The sequence below is a fragment of the Panthera onca genome, chromosome A1, assembly GCF_046562875.1.
Source record: "Panthera onca isolate mPanOnc1 chromosome A1, mPanOnc1 haplotype 2, whole genome shotgun sequence".
In the NCBI taxonomy this organism is placed as follows: Eukaryota; Metazoa; Chordata; class Mammalia; order Carnivora; family Felidae; genus Panthera; species Panthera onca.
The window spans coordinates 149,780,754-149,804,028 of NC_138339.1; the positions used below are offsets into that span (position 1 = coordinate 149,780,754).

The window sequence follows — 23,275 nt, forward strand, 5'->3', positions numbered from 1 at the left end:
GCTGTGGTTTTGACTGATATTGAATTGAATCCATAAAATAAAACAGGAGAATTAACTATTTGAGACAACATGGATAGACCTAAAGGGTGTTATGCTAAGTGAAATAAGTTAGACTGAGAAACACATACCATAGGATTTCACTCATAAGTGGAATCTGAAAAAAATGAATAGGGGGCAGCTGAATGGCTCAGTTGGTTGAGCATCTGACTCTTGATTTTGTCTCAGGTCATGATCCCAGGGTTGTGGGATCAAGCCTGGCATTGGGCTCTGGGCTGAGCTTAAGATTCTCTCTCTCTCTCTCCCTCTGCCCTTCTTCCTAACTCGTGCACTCGTTCTCTCTTTCCAAAAAAAAAAAAAAGAATTAAAAAATAAAGATGAATAAACAGATAAAAAGTAGAATCAAACCTATAAATACATAAACAAACTGATGGTTGCCAGAGGGACGGAGGGTAGGAGGTTGAACAAAATGGGTGAAGGGGAGAGGGAGATACAGACTTCTAGTTATAAAATGAATGAGTTGCAGGAATAAAAGGCAGAGCATAAGGAATAAATTCAGTGATATTGTAATAGCAATGTGTGGGGACTTGTGGGGAATATAGCATAATATATAAACTTGTCGAATCACTATGTTGTACCTCTGAAACTAAAAAGCATTGTCTGATTATACTCAAATTTAAAAGAGTAAAAAAATAAAATTAGAGGACATATTTTTAAAGGAATACTTGAGGAGAACTGACAGCTAGTGAAGCTTCTGATCTGTGAATATGGTATAAGTCTTCTTTGTATGTTGGCTTTAATTTCTTGTCCAAATATTTTATATAATTCCCTTATGCATATATAAGAAAATAAATAGGAATTCTTATTTTTGCCCAGAAGAAGTAACATAACAGACACTCATTCTTACAATTGATGGAGATCTTTCCATGTCCATACATAGAGCATTCTCATTGTTTCATGACAAATAATACTGTACTTACATCCATAATGTGTCATTACATATGCAGCCAGCCTCCACAGATGTACTTTGGGTTTGTTTCCAACTATACTGAAGCTGTAATGAATCATGTTGGTTATTTGAGCAGCCAGCTCTAACTCCTCACTCCTCCTTTAACCTGGCATGTGGGCCACAGCCTTAATAGGGGTCAGGAACTCAGAAAATAGTCTGGCTCTGGAAGTGGTTTCTCCTAATCCAGCCCCCCATTTTCCAGTTTATGGGAGTGGGGAGTAAAGCTCCAGGGTAGCCCCTCCAGTCTCTGCCTCACCTTAACTTCATTTCTTCTGCTCCACTCCAGTTCTCCATCAGCATAGGTGACCATGCATATATGCACACACTCACCAAGATGTAGAAGAAACCATTTTAAAGCCTGAGCTCTTGGCTCCTTCCCTCAAGATACCATGCTTGGATGACTACTAGACAGGAAAGAGCTGACCCAAGATACAGAGTACATGGAGACATGACCTGGTAGGAGTCTCCAGACACCAGACTCAGCTACTAGAAGTGAGCGACAGTGGAGACTGTACCCAAGGAGGAGCTGAGATATATCTGCCCAGTGACACACGCAGGCCTGTAGGAACCTCTCTATAGAGCCCAGGGTGGAAAGTGGAGGAAGAGAAAGAGAAGAAAGAAGAGGGAGGGATGTGGGATTGCAGAACAGGGCAGGCAAGAACCTGAGGAGGCCAGGCTCCCTGCCCCTCCCCTCTCCAGAACTTCCAGCCAGAGTACCCTCATGTCCAGGCTGTTGCTGATGCTGTACTGCTGTCCTCCAGTTGGAAGTGATCAGAGCCATGCTTCTCTGCACGTCTGGACACATCCTCCTGATGCTGCAGGTGCTGCACCCCCAGTTCCACTTTCAGGTTACTATGGGCACACGGTGTAGCAGGAGTGGCAGAAGTCCTCTGACCTTTAAACACCCTTGAAACCAGGTGATCCTCACTGGCCAATTACCAACACGATTGGTTTTCCTATGTATATATAAAAAGGACAGTCGAGGAGCTGTGGGGGACAACGCGGGGGAGTGGGGGAAGCTGTGACAATGGCCGTGGGAGCCGGAGCCCGAGGCTGAAGGGGCCGGGCTGGAACTCCAGCTGAGCGAGGAGGGCTGAGGTCGCTGGTGCGCTGCCTTCCCAAAGCTGAGCTCTCTCGCTCTCCCCGGTTGGCGCCAGACCACCGACCCCACAGCTGACGACCGACTCCGGGGTAATCGACGCCCTAGGGACGCGCGCAAGGCTGGCGGACACCGGCTCGAGGGTCGTCGGGAGCGCGCACGTCTGGACGCCGCCGCGGACAATGCTCCTGCTGCTGCTGTCGCTACTGCGGGAGCTCACGGCAGGTGACTGGGAGGAGAGTCTAGGGGCCAGGGGCAGAACCCCAGTCGTTGCCCAGCAGAGCGCGGGTGGGGCTGGGGGAGGCAGGGAGAGATATGCCACTTCCGGGTTTGGGGAACGAGGATGGTGGGAGAGCCGACCCAGGATTGTAGGAGACGCTAGGCCCTGCGTTAGAGCTCCTGTTTGCTGTCTCCCACGGTTACACCGGGATATGGATTAGAGTATACGGGAAACCGGCGGGACGCGGGGTGCTGGCGGTGACCCCGGCCTGGGACGCAGCCGATGCCATACTTCTTGGGGGTGCCCTTCTTGGGGGGGTCCAACATTTGTTGGACGCCACTCGGTTTCTGGGGCCAGGTCCTCCAACAAGGCCCTGGTGAAGCCCTTGTGGAGTCAGGAATGTGAGAGCGGCTGGCACTTCCCCTGCTATCTAGCTGGGGCAGGCGCCCGCCCTTCGCGGTAGTCTCCCTGGAGCCTTAGCGAGGCTCTGTTGGGTTACCCGAGCATCTCCTGGCGTGGGTTGTTGGGTGAGGAAGATTTCTCTGACCTGGTCCGGAATTTCCATTCTTTCCCAATTTTAATTCTTCCAGCATTGGTAGCTGGGCCTGACATCATCCTGGACTCCCCCATCCCCCACCCCGCCCCCGGCTCCCATAGGGCACTGCCCATCCGGGCCGCATGTATACCCGAACATTTATTAGCACAGGCGGGGAAGTGTCCACCATCATAGAAGTAACAATAGCTGGTCACCCTTACGCCAGGCTCTATTTTAAGTACTTCACATACAAGAAGCCATTTCAACTCACAGAACACTTCTCAATTTACTGTTTACAGATTTAATGCACGGCTCCGGACGCTAGGTGGCAGGATCAAAAGTCGGGTTTTTTTGTTTGTTTGTTTTTTGTTTTTTTTTAATGTTATTTTTGAAGGAGAGAGAGACCATGAGCGGGGAAGGGGCAGAGAGAGAGGGGGAGACACAGAAGCTGCGGTGGGCTCCAGGCTCTGAGCAGTCAACATAGAGCCTGTTGCAGGGCTGGAGCCCAGGAACCGTGAGATCATGACCTGAGCTTTTAAGTCCAACACTTAACCGACTGCGCCACCCAGGAGCCCCAAAAGTCGGAATTCTTAACCTTTTCTATGCCTTAGACCCGGTCCCAGAATGTTTTCAATACATAAAATGAAATATATAAGATTACAAAGGAATCTGATTGTTTCTACAAAGCTATTAAAATCTTTTAAATAGAAATATAAATGTGTGAGATGTAGAATGTATGCTTCTAAGTTAACACGTTTAATAACGCACTGAATAGCAACAATTCCCATAATTTGTAAGTAGTGAGATTAAAGCATATTTCCAGGTGTCTGCAACAACTGTATTGTGATTCAAAAACACCTGTGGCTTCTGTCTGAGAACAAAGCACAGGCCCTGCTAATCCTGCTGAGCTTTGTTGCCTTCATTCATCATGAGAGAAAAGCTAAATTTCAGCCAGAGGTTAGTGAAAAGAAAGAGGTTATTTTTTTCCCTCCAAGTTGAGGCTCCAAAACTCAACAGGATGCATCTACAGAAGGATTCAGCCCTCAGCTCCCCATGGAAAACACTTGAAGGAGAATCAGCTTGGATGTCTGGGAAGAAGATTGGGGAAGAGTTTGGTCCTTGGAATAGTGACCCCAAGGGCATGGGCCACTGTGTCTCTGGGCCAAGATTGTATAACCAGTCTTGGTTTTCAAGTTACATACAGCCTCTAGAGATTCTACTTACAGCACCCCCAAGTCCTCAGGTGTGATACAGGGGCATATGGGTGATTCTAGTTCTGCGTGGCAGGAATGGTCATGAGTGTGGGCACAAAGGCCCTGTAGCCTTTGTAGGGAATGGCCGGGATTGACTTAGGGAGACAGGACTCCAAACCAAAGAGGAGGAAAGGAGTGGAGGATAACCCCGGGATTTACGAAACTGTAGGAGGGAGATGCCACACAGAGGGGAGGTAGCCAGAGGTTTTTGGCTGCCTGCTCACAACACTCCTGGATGCCAGTCTTTCCCTTTAGAAGCTAGGGAATGAGGAAGTGGCTTTCATGGGGCAGTTATCATGAGTGCTGCAGCAGGGAAGTTTGAAGTGGCTCAAACCTTAGAGGACTTGTTGAACTAAAGAAAGCTGGACCCCACCCCCAGAGCTTCTGATTCAGTAGGGCTAGGTTGGGTCCTGCAAATTTGCATTTCTAGAAAATTCCTAGGTGATGTTGATACAGCTGGTCCTGGAACCACACTAGATTCACTAGCCTAGAATGTTCTTTCCTCCTCACCAACTCCACTGCCTGGTAACTCACAGCTGGTGAGATCCCCTCCAGGTTTCAGCCTATAAGGCCCCTGACCCCAGCACATTCCCACCCCAGGGTGTTTCTGGAGCCTGGTACTTCCTGCACCACAACGCTCATCAGCCCTGCTCACCTTATTGGACCTACTTATTTAATTGTTCAATTGCCACCTCCTTGTCAGACCTGAGCTTCCTTGGGCCCATGTCTGTCTTGGTTTCTCTCTGTCCCCACACACACCCCCACCTAGCTCAGTGCCTAGCTCGTAGTAGTAGGTGCTCAACAGATGTTTGCCAAATGAGTAATGTCACAAGGGGAGAGGTCAGGACTGGCCCAGGTGAGCAAGTGGACAAAGCTGGGCAGGGCCAGGCAGAGCCAAGAGGGCATGGGCTCTTCACCTGGCAGCACATGAGCATCACCTGGGAGGTTTCAGTGTCTGCTAGTGTCCTCTCCTCTTCCCTCCAAACCAACCAAATGTGTGTCCGTAGCAGAATTGTCAAAGTTGCCAGGAGGTACAGAGGCAGCTGGTTGGAAAACCTCTGGCAGAGGTATGAGCAACCCAGCCCTGGCTTCCCTTTTAAGTGGGAACACCCTACCTCACAAAAATGCAGTAAAAATGTCATGAATTAATCCTTATAAAGCTCTGGCACCAAGACCCAGAACTCAGCCCTGTTGGTTTTATACTTGCATGCTAAGGAAGTTTCTGGTCATTCCTGAGGCAAGGCTCCTATGTCCCTCTTCCCTTCCAATGTGCCTCTCTTTGTCATTTCATACCATCTCTCCAAGCAGAGACAAGGATGTGTAGGATGTTTATGCCTTGAAATTCATATTTCCCTTTTCCTTCTCCCCCATGCAGAGAGTCCCTGGGGGCTGCCTGTGGTAGCTGATGGCCCAGCTTCCTTAGCAAAGGTGGTGATGGCAGAACTGGCTGACCTGAAGTTAGAAAACAAGCCATGGCCTGGAGGTAAGGCTCTGCCCATGTGATGAAAAAGGAGGCAAGATGGCAGAGACCAGGAGCTCCCTCCCCCCACCCCCCGGGGCTTACAGAGGGGCATGTACAGAGTCTGGGAACCTGGTAGACTGTCTTTGCTTAGGTAGGGGACACAGAGGCCATACCCTCTGGAAGGTACCCCAGGGGGGCTTCACTTAGGTATCTTTCCCACCCTCATCCCCCCCATACTCCAGCTCTCTTTTTCCCATGCCCATCTCTCCCTACCAGATAGGAAAGAACTAAGGCTAAGAAAATGATGTCCACAGAACCCTTCCTCCATGCCTATACTTCTTTGTGTTTATTACCTCACCAAATGCTCCAGTGGAGCAGGTCACAGAGGAAGAAACCAAAGCCGGAAGCTGTGAAATAAGGTCACACAGCTAGAGAGTTGCAATCCACATGGATTGTAGGGAGGTGGGGCAGATACAAAAACGTCTCCAGAGGTTGGGGCAGGAAAGGGGTAGCGTACCTCATTCCCCACCATAGTCAGAGAAAAAGGGAGGCTGTGCATAAGAGAGCAGGACTGCCCCTTTTGTGTGTGGGGGTGGGAGGGGTGGGTAATGTGGCCCAGTAACCAGGAATCAGCAGTGAGGGAAGGGGTGGATGATGACACAGAGCCTGAGGTAGCAGTGGGCATGTGGCCACTTTTGTGCCCCCAGCCAGCCACACACTGTTAGTCTTTATAATGTGTTCACTAAAGGGCAGGTGCAGGCCAGGGGACACCTTGAGAATCTGAATAATGCAGTCTGGCCCTGCTTTTTGCTACTGGTGTGAGCTTGGCAGTTGACTTTGCCTCTTTGGGGCTCAGTTTCCCCATAGACAGGAACAGTAGTGGCACAATACCTGCCTGATAAAATTGTCATGAAGGTTAATGGAGCCAAAATTTTGTAAAGTGCTCGGGACAGGGCCCAGCACCTAAGTGCTTTATAACTATTTTGTGATTTTAAAAAATAATACATTGATAGACTTCCCCTCATTTTTTAAACTAAAGTAACTGGCCACTAGAGCAGCTAATATTAATAAATAGAAATGTTTCCTAGGAAGCAAATTGTGCACTTGCCCCAATGAAACAACCAGATGTGTGTTGGTGTCTTTCCTGCAGGCCTGAACTTGGATCTCTTGTTCTTTCCCACCTTCCCACACCTAGGAAAGAGCATGTCAGCACCTATGCGGCCTCTTTGCTTCAGTGGTGGGAATACCAGGGTCCCTGCACCCTCACTCTGTGTTCCCCAGGCCTCAGTCTTAGTGGCAGCTTAAAGACTGGCACAGCTTTCAGAGGACATCTCTCTTCCCAGACTGTGCATCCTTCTCTCCTTTTCAGGGCAGCAGAACCTCCAGAGCTCATGGGTTTGAACTGCCCACCAAACTCACAAGACACAACAGACTTTAGTCTCATGTTATATGTATTTGTTTTCTATAGCTGCTATAATAAGGGGACCACAGGGTGCCTGGATGACTCAGTTGGTTAAGCGTCTGACTTGGGCTCAGGTCATGATCTCACTGTTCTTGGGTTCGAGCCCTGTGTCTGGCTCTGTGCTGACAGCTCAGAGCCTGGAGCCTGCTTCAGATTCTGTGTCTCCCTCTCTCTCTGCCCATTCCCCGCTCGTACTCTGTCTCTGTCACAAAAATAATAAATAAACATTAAAACAAAATTTAAAATAAAAGGGGGGGGCCACAACTTGGTAGCTTAAGACAACATACATTTATTCTCTTAGATTTCTGAAGGTCAGAAGTCCAAAATGAGCTTCACTGGGCTAAAACTAAGGTGCCACAGGAAAGCTCCCTACAAAGGCTCTCAGGAAGAATCCATTTCTTTGCTTTTTCCAGCTTCTAGAGCTGCATTCCTTGGCTCATGGCACCTTCCTGCCTCTTTCTCTGTTCCATCTTCACATCATCTTCTCTGATAGTCATGGAATCTTCCTCTGTCTCCGTTTCATAACAACACATTTATGGCCTGCCTAGATAATCCTGGATAATCTCCCCATCTCAAGATCCTTAATTTTTTATTTCTTTTTATTTATTTATTTATTTTATTTTTTAACCTTTTTTATTATCTTTTTTTACAATCATCATTAAGCTCAAGATCCTTAATTTAATCACACCTACAAAATCCCTGTTACTATATAAGGTAACATTCATAGGTTCTAGGGATATCTTGTGGGAGTGGGGGGCATGATTCAGCTACCATACTGTGCTCCCTTAGTTGTGGAGGAGGCAGGACAGAAACTACAACATGCATGGCTTCCCCACCACTCAGGAGGCCCAGCAGCTACCCAAGGGCACAGGCTCTTTGCCCTCCATCACCCCACAAACAAGCAGAGCTTCTGCAGATCACAGCCAAGGAGCAGGTGGGTTACCTTAACATAAAGAAGCCACAACCTCTGTTCCTTTCAAGGCCTGCATGCCTGTTTACAGCTCCCAGCCCAGGAGCATCTCACTAATCTTAACTCAGTAGTTTGCAAGGAAACAACACCCTGAGACTCAGTCATTTCCCAGGAGGCCCATACCAGTCCAGACCTGGTATCAGTTCTTCACTCAAACACTTTCAACGTTGATCCCTCTCACCTCCCATAAGGAGGTTTCATCAGTGTGAGAAGAGGGCTCCTCTGTATTCTTCCTAAGCTTAGAAAAAGCAGGCTTGGGGCACCTGGGTGGCTCATTCGGTTAAGCATCCAACTTCGGCTTATGTCATGATGTCACAGTTCATGAGTTCGAGCCCTACATCAGGCTCTGTGCTAACAATTCAGAGCTTGGAGCCTGCTTCGGATTGTGTCTCCATCTTTCTCTGCCCCTCCCTGCTTTCTCTCTCTCTCTCTCTCTCTCTCTCTCAAAAATAAATAAACATTTAAAAAAAAAGAAAGAAAAAGAAAAAGCAGGCTCTGAGGAGAGAATCTGGGCTCTTCCCTTTCTAGTTACGACTTTGGGTGCTGTACTTGCCCTGCCCTGGGCTTCAGTTCCCTCATCTGCGAAACAGGGCCAATCACATCAACTTCTTGGGTTTATCCTAAGGATCAACTGAGATGGTGAATGAAAAGCAGTTAGACTGGTGCAGGGCACACAGTGGTCACTGTCCAAAAATGACAGCTCTGATCATCATCATTGCCCTTCATGTTCTTGTTTTTTGTCCAACTCAGTAAACGCTGGAAGTGTCCACTGTATGCCAAGCATGGTGTTCTTCCAAGACCCGTGGAAACACTAGTGGCACAGTCAGATGTATTGCCTGCCTTCATGGAGCCCACAGTTTCATAGGGAGCCCAGAGACCCCTGAGGGATGTCTGGGTGGAATCAGAAGGGGTTCCTGGAGGAAGGGACGCTGACCTTCAAACCTGAGGGCTGAGGAGACATTGGCTGAGAGAAGAGAGGGAGCAGCAGGAACTGCAGGTACAAAGCGCCTGGGCAGAGTTTGATGTGGTTATAAAATAGCAGAAGGAGTTGTGAGGATGGGGATGCATTTGACTCATCCCTTCATATCTGAATATTCAAATGTTAACCACCTGTTGTGTGCCAGCAGCTGTTGCAGGCTGGGAAAGAAGGATGATCCTTTTTTTTTTTTTTTTTTTTTTTTTGAAAGAGAGAGCACAAGCGAGAGGCAGAGAGAGAATCCTAAGTAGGCTCCATGCTGTCAGTGCAGAGCCCAACACAGGGCTCAATCCCATGAACCCATGAGATCATGACCTGAGCCAAAATCAAGAGTAGGATGCTTAACCGACTGAGCAGCCCAGGTGCCCCAGGAGAATGATCCTTACAGTAATCTCTGCCCTTGGGGAATGGATGTTACAGGGGAGAGACAGACTATGAACAAGATAAACAGGTAAAGTGCATGTTCTCTAGGAGGTGGTAATAATGCCCTAGAGAAAAACACTGTTGGGAGTGCTGGGGTTGTAAGTATTTAACAGAGTGGGCAAGGAAGGCTTTACTGGGAAAGCAGCATTTGAACAAAACCTGTTTTTTTTTTTAATGTTTATTTATTTTTGAGACAGAGAGAGACAGAGCACGAATGGGGGAGGGGCAGAGAGAGAGAGGGAGACACAGAATCTGAAGCAGGCTCCAGGCTCTGAGCTGTCAGCACAGAGCCTGACGCGGAGCTCGAATTCACGGACCATGAGATCATGACCTGAGCTGATGTCGGATGCTTAAACGACTGAGCCACCTAGGCGCCTCCTAAGCAAGACCTTTTTAAAAAATGAAGGGAGTGAGCCCTGGGTGAATCTCTGAGAAAGGTGGACTGAGGTTTTTTTTTTAAAGATACAGCATTTGTTTTCGTAGCTTGAGTCAGGCCTGGCTGCTAAATAGATTTCATCTCCAGCATCAAGTTGAATGGATGAGTTGGTGCTTCTGGAGATAGTGGAGAACAAATATTAGGGCAGCATTTGGACATAAAGAGAAGAGATGACTAGCACTGTCTGCTACGGGAACAGGAGTAAGTGGAGAGTGCAGTCAAGATGCCACCAACTTGGCAGCAATGGTTCAAACCAGGAGTGATGGCTCAGCTTCATCAGGCATCTCTGGGGAATGAATAATTTCACGTAAATTAAGCTTAAAAACAGTCAATTTTTTTAATCATACCTTTTTTATTGTGAGACGGAAAAATAGTAATCATACTTACAGAGATGAGTGTAAAGCATGAGCAAGTAAGCCTGAGTCAGGAGCTGAGAAACTTCCTAAAAATAAAGTCCACAAGCCTGAGCAAATAAACTTTGGCCTCAGTGCTTGCTTGCTTGCCTGATTGATTGATTCTTTATTTAAACTATTTGGATACACTTATTTTCTTAACTGAAATTCTCAGTTCTTGCTCTTACTGATAAGCAAATACTCTGGATAGGTTTCCACCGCCAATCCCATCAGTCACCCAACCTGTGGTGCAGATCCTGGCAGTGCATAGGAGCCTTATTGTTTCATATATTCACAGGGACACACTCTCTCCACTACCACTACCTGGCCCTATCAGAGCCAGGCCCGGGCCTTCCTCAGTTTCTGGCTGTAGGCTACGTGGACGACCAGCCTTTCATCCATTATGACAGTCGTGTGGACAGAGCCAAGCCCCAGGCCCCGTGGATGGCAGCTGTGGACACCCAGTACTGGGAAACAGAGACCCAGAAGCAGAGAGCCTGGGCAAAGGTGCAGCAGGTGGAGACATGGACTGTGATGGGCTACCACAACCAGAGCAGTGGTGCGTCAGAGGCTCCTGCCACCCCACATCCTCCTTCCTTCATACTTTGCATGCTGACCCTCTGGGCAGCCATGCCCTTCCAGTTGGGAACAGAGGTCACTCCACTGAGCCCATAAGAGGGTACAAGGCATGCTCCTGATGCATAGCTTTCCTACCATAAGGACCAAGCAGGGGCCATAGGGGCCTTCAGAATAAGTTGTGGCTCCAGTGGCAGCCCATTGGGCTAGCACAGCAAGCATCCACAGAAGTTAGGGACTCACAACACCTCCCCTTCAGCTACCCATGGTTCCAGACCTCAGCAGACTGGCAGAGGCAGAGGCTTTTCCCTACCCAATCCCTCATCCTCACCAAACACTTAAATCACACCCATCCACCAGGCTCTCAGACACCAACTCTGCCATGCAGGGAGGGAAGCCAAATGAACTTGAACTAGGCAGACAGCTCAGGGTGGGAAAGAGAACCTAGTTAAAGACCCCTGCTCTACCCAGTGTTAGTGAGGAATAGCATTCTCTCAGGCTTCTGCTTCCTTATCTCAGCAAAGGCTAACTCATGCGTACTGATGGCTGCTGCTAATGCTGCATGTGTGCTTGTGGGGCACTTGTTCTCAGCCCTTTCCCATCCTGTCCCTGGAAACCCAAACTGAAGCCTCAGGTCCCAGATGCCTCAGAGGGAGTAGAGGTAAAAGCCCAAGGCTGGGACAAGCTATACATTAGCCCAGGAGCCCCAGAATAATAAGCATGACCAGCCCCCAGGTGCTGTGGCAGCAGCCAGGTTCACATTTTAACATCTCTTTCACATCTCTGAAATTGGGGTGTGATTTCATCTTACCACGAGTGTATTTTAAGGACATCTTACTTCCATAAGTAGCAGAGTTTTCCTTCTAATAACAATGCCTGTAGTTATGTATGCAAGTGTTCTCACGTGAGAAGCCCAACGGGTTTCTCAGCCCTGGCCTGCTTATGAAAATTACCCAGGGAGCATTTTTTGTAAATGGCACCACTCTGACCCCCTCCCATCCTTCAGAGGCACCCATGGGTGGTGGGCTTCTCCCCAGCCTCAGGGATACGACCTATAGCCTAGGCAAACCACAGCCTGCTTGCCCACATGCACAGGCACACACAGCACTCAGCGAACGTTCGGCTGTGAGATCCGGGAAGACGGCCGTACCAGCAGCTTCTGGCAGTTTGGCTTTGATGGCCAGGACCACCTGTCACTGGACCTGGAGACTCTGAGCTGGGTGTCAGCCAAGCCTGTGGCTGTGCAGACCAAGCGTTGGTGGGAAACAGAGCGCTGCTATGCCGAATATGACAAGGCCTACCTGGAGGGCCTCTGCCTCACTTCCCTGCACAGGTACCTGGAGCTGGGCAGCCAGAGCCTCACCCGGAAAGGTAAGGTGCAGCCTGTGGCAACACAGAGGGGCCCACACTCCCGTTCTCGAGGATCTTGGCGGGGTGAGGAGATAGGCTGTGTTTCCCTGGCTCAGACAAGCCCAATTGGCCCCAGAAAGAAGGCTGACTAGCCAACAGCTTCCTCAAGTAGGGCAGCACGGAAGCTTGGACCTTGGGCCCTCATTCCAGGTGAGGTAGAATGGGGAGTTCATGCCCCATGATATGGTCTTGGTGAATGAGGCTCTGACTCTGGGCCTCATTTTATTCATCTATAGAATAAGTAGGTTAAACTAGTTGGCTCATAAAGTCCTTTGCGGGTTTAACATCCTGTGGTTCTCCTTGGGAAATGCACCTCAGGCCCCAGGGGATAGCATCCATCACTAGGCCAGTCCCTGGACTACTGGGGACTGCCAGGGAAGCTGAGGCTCTTTGCCCCCACACCCCTCATGCTAAACATGCTCCTCAGACTCCAGGTGCATCCTAAATTCTTGACTCCAGCCAGCAGGGCTGGAGATACAAGGACTAGGATGGACCCTAGGGAAGGTGGGTGCATGGGGGTGCTGAGGCAGAGGCCTCACTGGCTACTAGTGGGTAGGGCTGGTCAGAACACCCAACACACCATGGATGTTTGGTGATGGACTGGTGGGATGTGAATCAGCTGAGGCAATGGGGAGGACATTCCTTGAAGGGAAGGCAGGGAAAATAACATCAAGATGTGATTATGAGAGTAGAGTGTGTTTGTGGGGGTGGGGGTGGGGGGGTGGTCAGGGCTCAGGTACTGGAGCCTAGCCTGCAGATCCACGTCCTGGCTCCAGGACTGGCTAGCTGTGTGACCTTGGGCAAGTTACTTGCCCTTTCTGTGCCTGAGTTTCCTCATTAGTATTACAGGGATGGTAACAATAGCCCCTGCCTCCAAGAAGCACCATATTCGTGTTTTAAATGAGTGTTGAGCTCTCATCCAGCACCAGGGGGATGTTCTACACACATATCACCTGATGAATTCGTCAGGAATCTCCACAGAAACAGAACCAACAGGATGTGTTTAGAGTGAGAGAAAGAGAAGGGGACATATTTAAGGAATCCACCCATGTGATTGTGGAAGCTTGGGAGTTCCAAGATCTGCAGTTGGCAAACCTGGAGACCCAAGGGAGCCAGTGTTTCAGTTTGAAACTATAGTCAGGAAAAGACTGATGCCCCAGCTGAAGGTAGTTCCTTCTTACTCAGACTTTTTGTCCTGTTCAGATCTTCAAGTGATTGGATGGAGTCCACTGACACTGGGGACAGCAATCTGCTTTACTGAGTCTACTGATTCAGATGTGAATCTCACCCAGAGTAATGCTTGAGCAAATGCCTAGGCACAGTGTGGTCCAGTAAAGTTGACACATAAAATGAACCATCACTCACGGATTATGTCATTTGGAACAATCCTGAAAGGAAAAAACAAAGAATCCCCATCCGGCCCTGAGAGACTGGAGGATTGTGGACAGGAGTCAGGCTGGGCTTCAATTCCAGGCTGTCTGGCTCCAGAGCTACACACATGACCACCTCATTCCAAAGTGAGGGAAGGACCATCATTCTTGCCTTCACTTCTTGTTAGACACCTACCATGTGCAAGAAGTCATGGAGGAAGTATGTAAAGTCTCTGAGAAAGCCACAGGGTTTCTGTGGGTAGAAGGGGTGTCCTCCACCCTGGAAAATGCTAGAGCAGCCCAGGATCAGGCATGAGGAATGAGCAGAGAGCAGCTTCTCACCAGCCTTCCTCCCTCAACCTCTCTCTGCAGAGCCGCCCAAAGTGCAGGTGACAAGACACACAGCTGAGGATGGGGACATCACACTGAGATGCTGGGCCCGGGGCTTCTACCCACGGGACATCTCACTGAGCTGGTGGCTGGGGGAGGAGGAGCTGGTTCAAGAGACTGAGTATGTGGAGACACGCCCCGGTGGAGACGGTACCTACCAGACATGGGCGGCCGTGCGGGTGCCAGCCAGGATGGAGAATGGGTACATTTGCCATGTGCAGCACTCCAGCTTGAACCATACACTCACTGTGGCCTGGGGTGAGGAGATGGGCTTGGCAGAGGGGATGAGGAGGAGCAGGGGAGGGTCCCAGGGAACCCAGAGACAGTCCCATGGCATGGGGCTGGTGCCCCCTTTTCTCTGCCGTCCTTAGAAGCACCCTCTCATCAGTGGATAACCAGTGCCAAGGTTATCTCCATCATCTTCACCATCACTTTCTTGCTGGTGGCTGGAGTTTTGATTTTCATCAAGCAGTACTCTCAAGGTAAGTAGGGAAGAAAAAAAAAAGTGGTGGAGGGTCCTCACAGCCAGCTCAACCCTATAGGGAGGAATGCTCTGCTCCCATCCCTTCCACCAGAACTGTTCTCTCTTGGGGAGAAGCAACTACTATTGAACACCTGTCCCCATCTGTGGAAAAGCCCAAGTACCCCCACCCAATAGCCATACATTGCCCTAAAGACACTGTGGATCACACAGCCAGGGAAGACCACTAGGATTGACCTTCAAAAGACCCGAGAGGGGGAGAGAGAGTGGAAGGTGGGTACCTGGGACCCCCACCTCTGCCTACCACCCACCTAGTCTCTCCTTTTGTGTTCTTTTTCCCATAGCCAGGAATAAGGAATCTTGCAAACAAGCCCCAGGTGATTGTGGGATGGGTGGGTTGGGGAGAGGAAGCCCCAGGTGCTCCCAAGCATGGCTAAGATGCCTGAAAACCAAAAATGGAGGCAGGGTGGTGGGCGGAAGCTTTCCGGTCTCCAGCATGGCCTCATCCCTCACCCTCTGCTCCCTCCCACCATCTGGGAGCCAGGTGGAGGGGGCAAGGAGCACTCCATTGAGCCACTGCTGAGTTTGGGAGAGGGCTGGGGAGCAGTCTGGATCACCTCCCTACTTTCTCCCTGCAGGTGGAGAGGAGCCTCATAATTCCCAAAACCCAGTGAGCGTGGAGGCTGCTCAGCTGCTCTGCTGACACAAGTTCACTGTCACAGATCAAGGAGGTGTTTTATAGAGGGTTTGGGGGCATCCAGTGTGCTAGCTGGCTGGCAGTGGTGATCCAACTGTGAAGGGCCCACCCCACCTCAAAACTGAGCCCTCCTCAGCTCCATCAGCCTCATCACAAGCAGTCTGGGCCACTAAGATACATTTGCCATCTTCCTGAAGTCCTTTTAAAAGTCTAATTGTCTCCAGTTTGGGGGCGTGGGAAGGAGGGCAGTAATAATTCCTCAGATCGGTTCACACTTGACAATTTGCACGATAATTTCATGTAAAGTGTAGATCCCACCTGAGCCTCTCAGGTACTCTGTGAGTTCGGTGATGGTATTCTCACCTCCACTTCCCCAACATGAAAACCACAGCTATGGGGAGTTAAGGAAGAACCAGAAGAACAGTCAAGGAGTTATGGGGGCAGCATGGCCAAATGCCTACCTCCTTTTATAAATGTGTTCTTGTGTGTATGTATATTTTCTTTTATAAAGAAGATTGGAGTGTTGGATGTGAGGATATGTGGTTCCTGCAGGGTGAGGGTGGGTGTGTGAGGACAAGGGGGTCCATGATGTGTGTGAGGGTGTGTAGGGAGTGACGGTGTATGGGGGGGGGGGGGCGTGTGGCAGGGGGTGACTTTGTGTGTATGAGAAGTTCAAGGGACAGGTGCCCAGGGACCTGTTAGCCCAGGGCAGCTGAAGGATGGAAAACAATACAGTCAGTATTTTCCATCCTGTCCTCTTGAATGGTTTGAATTTTTACAATAAGTACATGTTACTTTTACAATAAGGGGAAGAGAAGTTTCACTATGTCCTGTGGAAATGCTTGTTAAGAATTCTTGTTAAGGATGTGTCTGGGAAGGTCCAGCATCTCCTTCTCTGAATTTCAGTATAGCAGAAACCCTACGTCTCCTTTGTAAATAAGAATCTCCTGGGGAGCACACATTTTTGTTTATTCAGAGAGCAGTTCAAGTCACACAGCCGGCCAGCAGATGTGCAAAGGGAGAGGACTCCCTAGCCACAGCAGAGGGACCACTCCACTGGCATAAAGGACACAAGCTTGGGCCCTTCACAGGGCACCCTCTGCCTCTCTGTAGAGCCCCAAGGCATGACTAAGCCTCTTGTGGGGATTTCTGAAACCTTCATGTCTGCAGCCCTGGGAGGCCCCAAGCTGAAGGATGTGAAAGATTTGTGATACTAGACAGATTCAGCCTGCCCTGGTGGCCTGAAGAACCTCAGCAGTGAGCTTGCAACTATGTGATTGCACTGAAAATGTCTCTAATGTCTGTCTGCCTGTCTTAGTGCTGCCATCAGGATCCATGCTGTGCTGGTTCTGAGCACTTTTACATGTACTAAACTGTGTGATCCTCATAACACGCCTGTGTGGGAGAATTAATAATCCTGTGCTACAGGTGAAGACATTGAAGCCCAAGGTCCTATGGCTGGTTTGTGCCAGAGTCAGGACATGAAAGTCTGTGGCTACAGTCTGGGCACTTTACTACTGCACCAAAAACCTCAATGACATCTGTGCCATTCTGTAAATGGGTACATAAGCACAAATCTGCAATCCCTTATCTGCAATTGTGAAAACCCTAACCCAAAACCAGAAGTTCCTTCCTTATTTTGGCATCAAAACCCAACCTGAAGTGAAGTGAGGCTATTTGTAGGCCAGTGTGCCTTTTCACAATTTTCCACAGATATATTGATATATTTGATTATGGAGTGGTGCCCCAGACAAACTCTGGAGATGTTATGTAACATTCAGCATCTATACTTTGGCATTTTCTAAAGCCCAAAGAATTCTAAATTCTTAAATACATCTGGCCCCCAGGGTTTCAGGTAAGGGCTGTGGACCTGTATTAATAAGATTTTTTGATAATAAATATTTTATTTTTACCCTTGTCTGTACAGTGAAAATGTTGAGGCACAAGGTGGGTCTGGCCCACACCAATGGAAGGCACAAGTGCCTGTGCTGACCTTTGAAGATGTGCTTAGGATCTCCAGAGCAAAGGTCAAAACTCCATCCCTGAGGAGGATGAGGGCCCAGTGTATTTGTGGAGAAGCAGATGGGAGGAGGCTCTGGTCAGTCAGTCTCACTTTGAATTAGTATAGCTATGTCACATTTCTGTCCCCCTACCCCCAAAGACATCAGGCTCCTTCACCCACAGCTAACTTTACCCACCCCATCCTCCAGCATTGGTCCTGCCTAGTAAAGCATAGGCCTTAGACCAGCAGTTTGTGTGGCTTCTTTGATACAGAGGATTTGTAAATTCAGGGAGCCTTAGATGAGGTACTCATCCCACGGACACTGGCTTCTATAAGTGTGAGCCTTGGGCAGAATGGGCTAGAATTTCCTGTTCAGTTCTGCGCATCTCTATGTGCAGAACTCTGAGTACTTCTTGGGCTGCAGGATTGTAGGACCATCTCTCTGATGAGGAGAGAGGGCAGAAAGGCCATGGACTGATACAGTTTCAGAACGGTGCCTACAGGATGGCAGCAGAGCCCCAGCCACCTGCCACAACCCAAAGGGTAGGGTCACCACTTATCAGAGTGGCCTCATTGGCTACTTCGTTTAGAAATTGCCTGAGGGCTTGGGCTGTGCTGTCTGTATCTGCTCTAGATAGCCATTCCTTTTTTTTCACCTCACTTCCTTTTCCTAATGGTTTTCCTCAACCTCCACCTACCTGACCTTCCCGGTAGTTGGGAACCTGACATCTGCATGGGAACCTGGGACTCTGGGGACAGGGCCTGGTAGACAAAAATATCTTGAGGAGAGGGGTGGCCACTACACTGCCCCCTAACATGGGGGGGGGGGCTGTTCTCCCCTTTCCTGAGTCCTACTAACCCAATAACTTCTAGTTCACACCCCTGAAAGAATCTGATCTTCTTGTTGTCAAGGGCACCCCATTCTGACCTTCAGGAAGTATCTGCTCTATAACTAGATTATGAGATCTTGGCAACTGAGCATCCTTCAGCTTTATTTTGTTTCAATCACATTTCCTTTACAGACTAGTTCAGTGTTTTGCCCATGGAACCATAAAATAAATTTTAGACCTAAAGGAACCCCATATAGCACCCTACAAGCCCCTGATAACTTGACACACTCTCCCCCACAAACCCCATGATCATGCCACCTCTCTCTGCTTCTCATGTTAGAGTCCTTCCTGTCTAGGATGTCAGCTCTCTCCAGTGCACATCTCTCTTTCTCTTCCACCCACACCCCAAGCATATATTGGTTTAAGTCCAGTGCACCTGCAAAACCTGAGACAAAGGAACATGCACCAGCACCTCATGGCCAGGTAGGAGGTGAACCTGGGAGTCCCGAGTCTAATTCCACAGAGGGATGAACAGCCCCAGAAAATAAGGTGGTCTCACTTAACCCAGGCCTTGCTGCCTCTCCCATTTTTGTTTCTCTGCTTAGCAATGGCTGGTCAGTGATCTCAACCAAAAGACAGGGGCTCTGGACCCAGCAGGACCAGCCCAGATGCCCTGCCTGCCTACCTCCCTGGTTCTTTCCTCAGCCACTCCTGCCTGGAGAGAAGCTCGTGAGAGGACAGAAGGCAAACACAGAGGGAGTTCATCTGAGCCCCAAGTGTTCCCCTGGGTGCCCCCTGATTACTACCACAGTCTTAGGAGTAGACAGAGGCAGGAGGGCAAGTGAGGAGGGTTCTAAGCACACTTGGAAGCAGTAAAGGGGCCTACAAATCTGGCAAGGACAGGAAGACAGCTTTGCAAAAAATCACAGACCCACAGGAAAAGCAACCTTCTCACCCAGCAGGGCAATACTTCCACTAGCTGCTCCTGAGAACTGCTTCTCTCTCTCAGCCCAGACTGGCCTGGCCTTGGGTCAGAACCATGGGATTTCCATCCACAGGCCATCCCCTCACTCACAGAGGCCAAGACATCTTCCCCACGGGAGGAATGCTACATCAGACTTCTCTAGTCTTCAGGCTGCACTGAGATACCCCTCCACTGACACAGATCTTACCTGCTAACCCTCTGGACTCTAGTCCCAAACCACGACTTTTTCCAGACCACCATATTTAGGGCAGAATTCAGTGTGGCCTGGAATTGTGCTTTGTGATGATGTGTCGAATGAATGAATGCATTGATTAATAAATAATAAATTATGAGTATTCGATGAATATTAGCTTCTATGTCCACCAAATACAAGGCTTCCTTACAGGCTATCCCCATTGCAGCCTCAGTCCTGTAAGTAACTGCACTGTTCCAATCCTAGAATGCCACACCTACTCTCCCCACAGCCTCCAGGAATTCTCTGAGACTTGTGCTCAGGTCATGCTCCCAGAAGCCCTCCTAGCCATCCCTGCTCTGAGGTTCCATGATGCCCACAGCACATGTCTCTCGGTTGTGTCCAGGCAGTCAAGGCTTGGCCAGCAACAAAGACCAGGAGGAAGGCCCAGTCCTGGACGAGTCTTTTTTTTTTTTTTTTTAATCCCCTAACTTCCTGAAGAAGCTCACAGACCAATGTAAACAGAAGAGGATTGAAAAGACAGGCTGTTTCATTTGTGTCTCTTTAGCCTTGCCCCTAGACTGCCATGTAACTGAATAGTAAGTTCCAGAATGGAGTCACACAGCTTCACCTCAAGACAAACAGCTAGGGAAAAGGGAGTCAGTCTGCCAGTCTGCCCTATGCCAAAAGGCTGACCCTCAGGTTTCTCTAGGCCTGCTTCCTGGCCACATTGACGGAGCCACATGCTAGAGCAAATCCAGGACAGGGAGAGATCCAGAGAGCCAAAGCATTGCAGTGAAAATGGAGGAGAAGCTGAGCCTGAGTTAAGGAAGATGAAGGCTGTGCCAAAACTCATTTTCCCTTCACAGTGTACTAAGCTCAGAAGGCAAAATCTGTCCTTGCAACCACCTCCTGAGACATTTGCCTGGGAAGAAACAGCCAGTGGGAGGGAGCTAGGGAGTATCTGAGAATGTTGGGAGCAGGGAGAATATTGCAGGCTCCAAGTTAGACCTGACCATGAATCAGATGGGGCTTGGGGGGTTGGGAGGGTGGATTCTTACCCACACAGGCTCCCTGATCTTCCCCACCAGGACACCAGAGGAGAAGACACAGGGGAACTGTCCTGGATCATATGTCTTCCATCCAGCATCTGTCCCCATCAGGAAATGGGGTGCCTGGCACTCATCATCTTCAACTCTAAAGGCTAGCTGGAAAGGAGGTGGTGAGGTGAAGAGAATGCCCTTTGAAAGAAATGAGTTGGGGGACAGGTTGAGCTTGAGGTGTCCCCTAAAATCCCTGATGATGACAACAGGCTGCTCCTGAGATCCCTAACTTTGTGTGCTGCCTGAGGACTGGTACCTTATGCTAGCTCACCTTGTCTGCTCTGGGGAGGTGCCAGCAAGGAGAGGCCTGGGGTAGCACTCCAGAGGCCTAGTTACTACCTCTTACTCAGCCTCAGTGTCCCACTCTGGTCCAGCCCCACCCATCCCAGTGAAATAACCAAAGTGCAGGGGGCTCTTAATTCCAAGGTTTAAATAATAACAGTTAAGTAGGATGTACTCAAAACTAAACCTATGTATCCCTCTGACCTAGTAACTTGACTCCTAAATCTTACATCCAGAAGAAGAAAATCCATACATATGTTCACTAAATGACAGATTCAAGTGTTCAAAGCACTGTTCATAATAGCCCCAGACTGGAAACAACCCAAATGCCCCTCAACAGAAGAACAGGTAAACAAATTTGCTCTACTTACACAATGGAGCAGTTATACCAAATTGGAATGAAGAATTTACTACTACATACAACAGCATGGATGAATCCCTTGGACATTAAGTAAAATGAAAGAAGCCAAGCATAAAAGCACACATTGTATGTTCCATTTTGGTGAAGTTCACAAAAAGACAAAACTAATCCATGGCTACAGAAGTCAGGATAGTGCTTGCCTGCTATGGGGAATGAGTGGAAGTGGACATGGGATTTCTGGGGATGCCCATTTCTTGTTCTCAATGTATAACTTTGAAATTTTTTTGGAGCTATAAATTTATGATTTGTGCATTTCTGTATGGATGTCACATTTCAAGTGGAGGGGAGTGAAAGAACTACCAGTATTTCTGGAGTCTATAACAGTGACACCACCCACAAACCCACAACCAGACTCAAGGCAGACCTACTGGTCACACTCACCTGTCCAGCCAGGACCTCTGTAATCTGACTCAAGAAGGGAGTGCTAGGGAAAGAGTCTGGCTCTTGAACCCAGAGGGGAGAAACAAGCCAGAATCACATCAAAAGACACTCTAGAGATCCTCTATTCCATGCCTCCTAGCCCAGGTGTCAGCAAACATTTTCTGTAAAGTATCAGAGAGTAAATATTTTAGATTTCTCTGGCCACATATAGTCTCCATCCACATATTCATCTTTATTGAACTCCTTTAAAATTTAAAAACCATTCTTGGGGTGCCCTGGGTGACTCAGTCAGTTGAGCCCCAGACAATGGATTTTAGCTCAGGTCATGATCTCACAGTTCGTGGGACCGAGTCCCACTTTGGGCTCTGTGCTGACAGTGTGGAGCCTGCTTGGGATTCTCTCTCTCCCTCTCTCTCTGCTGTGCCCCACCCCCACCAACTCATGCATGCATGCTTGCACTCTTTCTCTCAAAATAAATAAACTTAAAAAAAAAATTTAAATTTAAATTTAAAATTTAAATTTAAAAAAATTTAAAAAAAATAAAATTTAAAAACCATTCTTACCTCTTGGGGTTTACAAAAAGAAACTGAGGGCCAGATTTGTCAACCCCTGGGCAAAGTAACCAATGCTAGACTGCCTCTCTAGTACCTCTGACAAATGGTCCCCAGTGTCTGTGACAAGGGCTTGCCTTGTCACCATGAACTGAAATTTAATTATCTGCAGTTGAACTCTTGTGTGGGCTTCTCCAACCTAAAAATTCTGCTAGGGGCACATGGCTGGTTGGGTCCAAAGAGCATGCAACTCTGAGCAGCCCCCTCTTCTTTTGTTCTACTCCCCAGCTGGTTCCCCTACCATTCCATGTGTAGGGTACAACCCGCATTCAGAGATGGGTAAGTATTTCAGCCTTGAAATGCAGTTTCAGTTCTTCTTGTTCAGATTTCCCCTCGTGGCTCCTCAGCTCGGTCATGACCTCTAGGAAGGCTCCCAGATTGTATAATGGGAATTTACTTGTTAGTTTCCTAACAAATAAACACTACCAATAGATGCCCCACTGTAGGCAGGCCAGGCCTGGGTTTCAACTCCCTCCCTCTCCAAACATAAGGTTTTCCAAACCACTAAGCGACAGGCAGTAGGACATTTTTCACCACAGGGTCCCAATCTCCTGACCCTTCAAAGAGGAGGACTTTCTTCTATGGCTCATCTACTACAGGAAGGGCATATAATAGTAGGTGATGGGGATACAAAGATAGCCCCAGTAGGCACTGTTCCAATTACTTTACAGATGTCAATTATTCCAACTTCACAACAACTCTAATATATGTGTGCTACTGTCATCTTTATTTTGCAGATGGGGATATAGCAGCACAGTTGTTAAGAAACTAGTCGAAAGTCACACACAGAGTTAAGTGACAGAGTTGGAGTGCTAACACAGTCTGGGACGAGCCTCAGGGAAGCGTCTCCTTCAAGAGGTTATGCCTAGGCAGAGACCTGAAGGATAATTAAGGAGCTATATCTGGGTGAACCAGTGAAACAAAAGCCTTCCAGGTGGAAGAACATGCCCAAAGACATAGAGGCCAACAGCCTAGCATGAGTGTGTCAGACTTCCATTTCAGGTGGATGGTTCTGGTGGCTTCAGGATGGACTGAAATGAGGGCAAACGACCCTTTAGGAAATGTATCCAGTTGGAAGCTGATAGGGTCAGATCTAGGATGACAGGAAGAGATAGAGAAATCGGCCTAGGTTTGGGGAGATAAAAATCAGCAGGACTTGATGGTTGCATTTTGTTGTGTTTGTTTACTATTTATTCAGCAGATAGGCTGTATGTTCAGCATTATGATAGATGAGCTGCATGTACAATGTTAACAGCACATTTACCATCCCTGCTCTGTAGAATTTACAGTTCAAGTTTGGGCTCAGAGAGGGACAGCAGGGGTTCCAGGG

The 23,275-nt window shown here is 48.6% G+C and overlaps 1 protein-coding gene across 10 annotated transcripts; it reads left to right on the top strand.

Moving 5' to 3' along the window:
• Positions 1-771: 771 nt before the first annotated feature.
• LOC132681726 (H-2 class I histocompatibility antigen, Q10 alpha chain-like) lies at positions 772-21,847 on the top strand. 10 transcript variants are annotated; one of them, XR_009611217.3, is made up of 11 exons: positions 772-1,827; positions 2,164-2,330; positions 5,493-5,596; positions 10,533-10,793; positions 11,906-12,181; positions 13,963-14,238; positions 14,352-14,462; positions 16,587-16,719; positions 17,086-17,256; positions 18,331-18,473; positions 18,596-21,847. XR_009611217.3 is itself a non-coding variant. In XM_060636475.3 (9 exons), exons 1-8 carry the CDS (start codon positions 1,786-1,788, stop codon positions 16,694-16,696), a joined length of 1,347 nt encoding a protein of 448 aa, XP_060492458.1. In that variant the 5' UTR covers positions 772-1,785; the 3' UTR covers positions 16,697-16,719; positions 18,331-21,847. The 10 variants fall into 10 exon arrangements, 7 of the variants coding, with proteins under 7 accessions (XP_060492458.1, XP_060492459.1, XP_060492463.1 ...); XR_009611216.3 differs by lacking the exon at positions 17,086-17,256; XR_009611218.3 differs by lacking the exons at positions 17,086-17,256; positions 18,331-18,473; positions 18,596-21,847 and adding an exon at positions 14,556-14,838 and having other exon boundaries at positions 15,100-16,697.
• Positions 21,848-23,275: the final 1,428 nt, after the last annotated feature.

Bases quoted from the DNA above. Each gene is read 5' to 3' on its own strand.
- LOC132681726 (XM_060636475.3), top strand. From the start codon at position 1,786: ATGCTTCTCTGCACGTCTGGACACATCCTCCTGATGCTGCAG. The intron at 2,331-5,492 runs GTGACTGGGAGG...CCATGCAGAGAG, and splicing joins ACTGCGGGAGCTCACGGCAG to TCCCTGGGGGCTGCCTGTGG. The intron at 10,794-11,905 runs GTGCGTCAGAGG...CCACATGCACAG, and splicing joins CTACCACAACCAGAGCAGTG to GCACACACAGCACTCAGCGA.